The sequence below is a fragment of the Cibotium barometz genome, chromosome 33 (genome assembly GCF_041138505.1).
Source record: "Cibotium barometz isolate CiBa-2024 chromosome 33, ASM4113850v1, whole genome shotgun sequence".
Taxonomy (NCBI): Eukaryota; Viridiplantae; Streptophyta; class Polypodiopsida; order Cyatheales; family Cibotiaceae; genus Cibotium; species Cibotium barometz.
In genome coordinates, this window is record NC_141078.1 from 33,125,853 (window position 1) to 33,134,562 (window position 8,710).

At 40.0% G+C, this 8,710-nt stretch overlaps 1 protein-coding gene across 1 annotated transcript; it reads left to right on the top strand.

Annotated features, from left to right (window-relative positions):
* Positions 1 to 334: 334 nt before the first annotated feature.
* On the top strand, positions 335 to 5,359 carry LOC147619501 (G-type lectin S-receptor-like serine/threonine-protein kinase LECRK4). Its single transcript, XM_086773452.1, has 3 exons — positions 335 to 2,780; positions 4,506 to 4,782; positions 5,033 to 5,359. Exons 1-3 carry the CDS (start codon positions 526 to 528, stop codon positions 5,342 to 5,344), a joined length of 2,844 nt encoding a protein of 947 aa, XP_086629578.1. The 5' UTR covers positions 335 to 525; the 3' UTR covers positions 5,345 to 5,359.
* Positions 5,360 to 8,710: the final 3,351 nt, after the last annotated feature.

Sequence of the window (8,710 nt, forward strand, 5' to 3'; positions counted from 1 at the left end):
ATGTATCATTGCCGACTAAGTGTTTTGAGGTTGTTCTATGCTAGGTGGTTTGAGGTAGTGTGAAAAGGCCCATTGATTGCTTGAAGTCTTGCTTCTATTTGTGTTCCTTTCCACTCCCCTATGGTGCCCTTTTGGTGCGTGTGGCTTTTGGTGCTCCACAAAGTTGTACGTTTTTCTTAAGATAGACTAAATTTTGACTGAATTCAACCGTGGAAAAGTTTGGGTCAAGAACACGTTTTCAACCTCTCCTACTTTATGACTTCATTTTCTCAATCATGGAAAACAATAAAAAAACTACTCGCATGTAGCTAGTTTTTGCCCCGAAAGTCACCGAATTGTGGAAGAGGAAAGTACTAATATTGTGCTTATCTCTGTTTTTCCCTCACCTGCTTCAGTTTTTTTCCCACTGTTATTTTAAGAGCTTCAAGATCTACAGCCTATCTGCCTCTCCCTGTCTTTTACCTATGTTAACCTTAATAAACCTCCTTAATCCTCTTGATCTTACAAATTGATCAATAATCAAGCATGGCGGGCCGAGTTTCTCTTCTTCTTCTAGCTGGGTGCTGGTTAGTTGGGAGTTTCCTTGTGAGTAGCACTGGCGCTGCTGCAACAGTATTTCAGCCCGGGCGCAACGCCTCTTTTGCAGCTACTCAGCTAAGCAGCGCTAATTACTGGCTGTCCGAGAATGGAGTTTGCACTTTTGGTTTTAAGAACATTAGCCATAATGAGTATTTGCTGTCAATATGGTTTACCAGTGATCCAAACAAAACATCCCTCTGGTGGCCGGCTAAATTGAAGGATAGCGATAATCCGGTGATGGAAAGTGGTGCCATGTTCAATTTCACAAGCCAAGGCATTTTAGAGCTTTCTGATTCAAGGGAAAACGTTGTTTGGAGCAGTGGCAAAATTAGCAAAGTTTCTTTTGCAGAATTGCAAGACACAGGAAACCTGGTGCTGCTGGATCAGAGCAAGAACATTTTATGGCAGAGCTTTGCAGAGCTCACGGACTCTCTTATGCTCCCAAAGTATGGGGATTCTGCGGATGTGGATCTGGTAGTAAACAAACCCTATCTGTTGCAGTCAAGGGAGAATCAGACGTCTTATGTATCAGGTAGGTTCCACCTTGCAACAGATTATCAGCAGAACCTGTATCTGCACGCATTGTACCACAACGTCGACTTCATATACATGTATGCAAATATGAATGTGAGTGGAGATTTCTTGATTAATCAAGACTATGGTAAATCCTTTTACAGCAATGGCTCTATGCCAGTGAGCCGATTAACGCTGGATCAAGATGGTAATCTCCGAATCTACAGTTGGCAAGCCAGTGCAAGGTCATGGCAAGAGACATGGGAGATTGTGGATGATAAGTGCAAGCTGGGAAGCCCTTGCGGTCCGTTTGGAATCTGTAACGAGCTAGCAGATGGGACAATAAACTGCACCTGCCCACCTGGTTACTATGCCATGGATGTTCAAGATCGTTCACAAGGCTGTGGTAGCAACATCAATTTTAGTGCGACCTGCGCCCCATCAGGAGATGGCGGCATGAGTGGTGGATTTAGCATGGTTGAGATGGCCGACAGCGATTACTACTACAATGACTTGAGTAACCAACCCGATGTGGGCATAGCCCAATGCAAAACACTGTGCTTGAACAAATGTACATGCATAGCTGCCTCCCACAGAAATGACAACACCTGTTTTCTCAAGGGCAATGGGACCACAGGATATTTGATGAATGGCTACTCCACAGCTGGTAACACTTTGTTGATCAAAGTGGTAGCCGCCGGCGCTAATGCGTCAGGTAGTGGGGTTAAGAACGGAGTGGCGATTGGCGTAGGAGTGGCGGGCGGGGTGGTGGCGGCCGCAATTGTGTGGTGTGCTTGGTTGTTTTTGGCACGGAAGAGCAATGGCAGACCTCGGTCAATCATGGAACCTGATCAGCAGATGGTCGATGTCTCTGATGCTGGGCCGACATACCAGGAGCTGGTAGAGGCAACAAACAATTTCAGCGAGTTATTAGGGGAGGGGAGTTGTGGTAAAGTGTTCAAAGGGTGGATGGAAAAGAAGAGGGCGGGGACTAACAGCACAGAGCGAGTGGCGGTAGCCGTGAAGGTCCTCAAGGGGGACACTTTCAGGGACGGCCAGGATGGAGCTGATAGAGATGCCCATCGAGGAGCCAAGCAGTTCAGGTCAGAGGTGAGCACCTTAGGCAAGATCCACCACGTCAATCTAGTAAGCCTCTTGGGCTACTGCACAGGTGAACGAGCTGGGGAGAGGAGGGCGCTTGTGTTCGAGTACATGGAAAACGGGTCACTGGACAGGTATCTCTCCGGCGCCGCCGCCATACAACAGCCCCTGGATTGGGCCACACGTTACTCTATCGCGCTGGGCACCGCCCGCGGTATTGCATATCTTCATCATGATTGCAGCCCGCGCATCCTCCACTGCGACATCAAGCCACAGAATGTCCTGATCGACCACGATTTCTCCGCCAAGGTGGCGGACTTCGGCTTTGCGAGGCGCTTCCACCTGCGCGAAAGCCACCTTACCATATCCGGCATGCGCGGCACGCGGGGCTACATGGCCCCCGAGTGGCTGACAAGCGACGAGGTGACCTTCAAAGCGGATGTTTACAGCTTTGGCATGCTGCTACTGGAGCTCGTGCGCGGCCCTAAGATGGTAAATGACCATATGTGGCTCCTGGACTGGGCACTCCAGAGCATCTCAGCAGGAGAACTACTTCCCCATGAAGCTGTTGTGAAAGTTTTGAGGAGGTAGCGATTACAATTAATTAAAACATCATTAGCAGAACATTAATTGATAAGCATAAATTAACTGTTACTCAGATCGTTCGCCATCGCTTAGAAGCAAGAGTCGCGCTCGTAGTTGCAGATGAATCGTTGTTAATTGATTGATCGATTGGTTACATTTATATAGAAGTAGAAGCACCCATTCATTTGCATCACTTCGTGATGGGCGTTCACACTCGTATAGTGGACACGAGCATTAATTCCAACACTCCCCCTTAATGCGAATGTCCGCATGAGGGTGAATGAGGAAATGTGATGTGTATAGTGATGTATGCATTATGAATTCATGTGTAATGCTATATATCTTTACATCATAAGTCGATGATGATATAACTGCTTTGGTAATCGCAAGGCATTTGTTTTGTGATTATCTCGATATGCTTTTTGTCGAAGTTGATCTCCTTGACAACCACAAGACACATGTTCCAATATGATGTTGAGACATTGTGCTTGGTAGTAACTGCAACATGTGTGTTTCGATACGATGTCGAAACACAAGTTCTTCCACTCTCAGACTTGCCATCCGTATTCTCCCCCTCAAGTCGAGTAGTGGAATTCCAAGTATTGCATTGGGTACATGTCAAAAGAGAAATTAATATATGAGTATGAGTTGAATTATCAAAATATATATGTGATATGATGTTATTTACAAGTGTGTATGTACAATTAAGTTTAATTTGTCATCGCTCAGAGGCTGATTCGTTTTCAGCTTGTCGAAGACCAATGTTTAATTTTGGCCTCATGGATGCTGTAGACACTCCAATGGGCTCAATTTGCCTCTTTGGGCATAGTTGTTTCCCTCTTGGGGATTCACAATTCTCTGTTTGGGTTGTTTCATGCCACTTTGGGCGCATAGGGTGGACGATTATATCACCCATAATTTTGTTTTAATATCATACCTCGTGGGTGTGGCCAACACTCCAACGGGTTGATGCCTCTTTGGGCTATTTTACGGGTCACTGTCCATTGGTAGGTCTTTGCCTTTTTGTGGGTCTTTGCCCATTTATGTTGTTTATTTGTTTGTTTGTTTCTTTTAATTATCATTATTATTATTTGAAAAGTTTTTATCATTTTTGTATAAAATGTTATGTGTGCACGCAAATAGCCTGAAAGAGTAGGCATGTTTGCGCTCATGAATAGCCTGAATATTTAGGCATGTTCATGATGTGAGTAAATTATTAAATAAAATTATTTTTATTGCTTACAAATAAAATATTAACTTTTGTTAAAGTTTATTGTTATTATTGATTTGTGTTAATTTTTTGTGTTACTATTGGTTGTTCAAAAAAAAAATATTGATTTTTAAGTATTGTGGGCTTTTTTTTTAAAAAAAATATTGTGGGCTTTTTTAAAAAAAATAAAAAAAATAAAGTTTATAGTTATTAATAGTTTTTTTTTTATAAAAACGGTTTAGTATAGTTAATAAAATTATCTTCGTTAAAGTTATCTATGTTAAAGTTATTTTATAAAAATAAAATTAAAAAAAAAGTTATTGTTAGTTGTTGGTTATTGTTTTTTTTTTTTAATTTAAATTAAAAAAAGAAATTTGACGGATGGCGGCCAGCTTCACCTTGTGACGACGTGGTTCTCGGAGGGATAAGCCGAAGGAAGGTTGCATCCATGCGCGAAAGAAGGCTCACGAAGATGCTCAGATAGGAGGGCTTCAAGACGGTCTGTTTGTGTGTAAAGGTCGGCAAGGGATCGCGTGCGAGTAAGAAGCGACATCGAAAGTGGAGGTGACGACATCGAATATGGGAAGGAGTCGGGCTCCAATGCGAAAGAAGGTACGACTGCAGGAGTAGAAGAGAGATATTGTAGGTTGTTCGTGGAGTTGTTGGATCCTTGGCAGTGTGCGGGAAGGCGGTGGTCAATTTTGGTTGGATTGCGAAGGTGGCGGAGAGATTTTGATTGGCTTGCGAAGGTGGCGGAGGCGATGCAGGCCCACACAGGCTCTCCAGAAAAGCAGGCTCTGATACCATGTTGAAGTTTGGAGGAGGTAGCGATTACAATTAATTAAAACATCATTAGCAGAACATTAATTGATAAGCATAAATTAACTGTTACTCAGATCGTTCGCCATCGCTTAGAAGCAAGAGTCGCGCTCGTAGTTGCAGATGAATCGTTGTTAATTGATTGATCGATTGGTTACATTTATATAGAAGTAGAAGCACCCATTCATTTGCATCACTTCGTGATGGGCGTTCACACTCGTATAGTGGACACGAGCATTAATTCCAACAGCTGTGGCTACCCAATATGAAGAACCACCCTGCTCGCAACAAGAGGCACTCGAGCAACTCCGATTCCTTAGAATTGGGCTCTGGTGCATTCAGCAGATGCCTTCCATGCGCCCTTCAATGTCCCGTGTTATCCAGCTAATTGAGGGAACCGTTGATGTTGACGAGGATCCTCCTAACCCTGCCCCTCAGATGACCATGACCCGCTTACCTTCCTTCCTTTCGGATAGCGAGCAAATCTCCGCTAGTTACTTAAACTCCTCTAGCTTTGCAAACTCCTCCTCTAACTAGCAATACACATCTCTCTCTCTCCCCACACACACTCACTAACTAGCAATACACATCTCTCTCTCCCCACACACACTCACTAACTAGCAATACACATCTCTCTCTCTCTCCCCCCAAACACACACACCCAAAATAGCAATATTTGCACACATAGCAATACACACGTTTCTCTCCCCCCCTCAACATACACACACAAAATAGTAATAATTGTGGTGGATAACACTTGGCCAAACCATAGGCATAGCATTATCCAATTGTAGAATTTTCTTCTCAAAAGTGTTACGGAGGGTTAAAAAGAAAGAAGTACGAAATAACTGAAAAATGTAATGAACATCTATAGGATTTTCTAAATTTTATATTCCTTTTCAAATGCCAAGTACGAAATAACTGAAAAATGTAATGAACATCTATAGGATTTTCTAAATTTTATATTCCTTTTCAAATGCCGTGGCTTTTTCAATTTATTGATTTGGTTCATTAAAGGCATGTGTATTAGACATGTAAACCGTGGTCTTTGAGTTTAAAGAGGAACAATTGGGCAATGAAACTCAAAAGTAATTAACAAAGAGTATAGAGAAAGTCACCCACCAATGCTTTTAAGGGATCACTTTCAATTCATTAATCTACATCCACTTTAAGTTTATGGTTGCAAGGCTTGGGAAGTGAAGAAAAAAAAATCAAGCCAAAGACTTTTTCGCGTAATATTTCTAAATAAAAATGAACTAATTCTATTGTGTAGCCTTAATTAGAGATTATACTTTTACTCTTTATTAGTACGAAATGCCCAAGCCAACAAATCTTCCTGTCTCTCACTCTCTCTCTCTCTCTCTCTCTCTCTCTCTCTCTCTCTCACACACACACACACACACACACACACACGTCCAAGCTTCAAACATAGGAAGCCTTTTTGTCTTTTTCAAGGCTGGTTTGCGGAAACCCCTCCATGCCTTTTTGCCTTCTTTCATGTTTTAACTCTCTCTCTCTCTCTCTCTCTCTCTCTCTCTCTCACACACACACACACACACACACGAACTCACTCACACAAAAATACATAGATTCTCTCACGCACACATATACCTCCACACAATCTATGTCTTAGTTGATGTTTGTAGTTTTTTTTAATGTAAAGAAAAAGGTTTTTTTTGTAAGTTCCAAACCTTCACACTAATCATTATAAGTTGTTTTCCTTACATTTACATGTATCCTTATAAGTCTACTCCCCCTATATATCTGTGGACTTTTTAAGCATATTTTTTCTATTTCATATTATAGCATCTTAAAACTCTATATATTTCAATTTCTTAAAGAACTCTAATGGCCATGCATTATGTTTAGAAGTAGAATCTCCTTACCTACTACCATGTCCAAGACCAACAAACAAAGAAATGTATTAGAAGTGGGAAAGTAGGTGTCTATAAGACTCTACAATTGTAAGTGATGTCACTAAAGCTTAATAGAAAAAGAGTATATAGACTACAAAATGAACTAATTTGTTAGCATAAAAATCATAACAATGTATCTTGAGAATAATGAAAAGTTAGTCCTTTCATATAACTTGAACAAAAAACTAAAACGTTATAGGGTTTTGCCACCTTGGAGAAAGCTTCAAGTATTTGTCTAGAGCATGCTAGGCCAATTAAAAACATGACTCAATTAAGATGTGAAAGAGCGGAAAGGGTTAGCTACTTAAGAGCAATAAAAAATCAGGAATAATAAACCATAAGCTTCAAGTATTTGTCTAGAGCATGCTAGGCCAATTAAAAACATGACTCAATTAAGATGTGAAAGAGCGGAAAGGGTTAGCTACTTAAGAGCAATAAAAAATCAGGAATAATAAACCATAAGATGTTGATGCCCCAAAAAGCTTAGTGAAGTAATAGAGGTGGTTGCGTAGCTTCACGAATGACTAATGAGTTATTGAAAAATTCAGACCATTAATGTATAGATATATCAATAAATGTAGAAAGCTAAACCTATAAAAACTAATAAGATAGTCGGAATCTAACCCTACAAAACTAGGAATCTAAACTTGCAAAAATGATTAGCAAAGCAATATTTAAATAACCAAAAAAGGATTAAATATTTTTAAAATTAAAGATTAGAGACAACAAGATGTGTGTGTGTGTGTGTGTGTGTGTGTGTGTGTGAGAGAGAGAGAGAGAGAGAGAGAGAGAGAGAGTATGTGGGAGAGATTATGTGAAACTAAGTGTATGTGTGTGTGTAAGTAAATAAACTTTGAAAGGTGTATGGCCTAAAGGGTAGGAATTAAATAAAACTTCATAGAGAGAAGAAGAAATGATATAAGGAGGTGAAAAGGTTAGACAACTAATGATCATGAGAAAGAAGTTTATGTACATATATGGATTCACAAAAAAGAACTTTATAAAACTTGATATTTTGACTTCTTTAATAATATAATTTTCTTTAATGATAATTAAAGAAAATGATTTTGACTTCTTTAATAATATAATTTTCTTTAATGATAATTAACAATGTTTCTTAATGTGTGTTAATGTTCCTTCTCCCTCCTATTTCTTCCTAGTTTTTTTTTGTGTGAGTATTAGTGGGTTGTATTACGCTTTTTTTTGTTATTAATGTCACACACACACACACACACACACACACAAACCATGCATATACGTAGAATAATTACTAGTGGTTGTATTATGCTACTTTTTGTTATTAATGTCACACACGCACATACTCACCCACATGCACATGCATATGCATGCGTGTGTGCACACACCACACACACACACATACTCATACACACCCACATGCTCGGGGGGGTCACTCGTAAATACGTAAGTGTAGAACGTGGGTTCAATAGAAGGGGTTTTTTTAAACCCCTTTTTTACACATTTTTTACATACAGAAGGGTACCATTTAAAGGGGGTATTTGCAAATTGAATAGAAAAAGGTGTGTTTTATTTATTAAAAAAATTACAGATAAGGGGTTTTTAAATTAGGCCTTGAACGCATGTGATATAGAGAGTTACATATAGTGAACCCCTCGTGCCCACATGCACATGCATGCGTGTGCACACAACACACACACACACATGCAGACAAACCATGCATATACATAGAATAATCACCATTATTTTAGTGGCTATAAAATATATAAAAAGATAAAAAGTAATATACATATAATCCAACTCACTTTCTCCTTTTTGTGGATCAAATATTGTATACACATACATGTATGGACTTGTTTTTCACACTTTTCTATTTATGGTAAAGAAAGAAAAAAGATCGTAGGTTTTTGGCTTTAGCCTCATATTTCAAGCGTAGGACTCCTCACGAGAGATAAAGAGTTCCAGTCATTGGAATATCTTCCCTAACGAAGGGGCTCAAATGGTTTTGTTT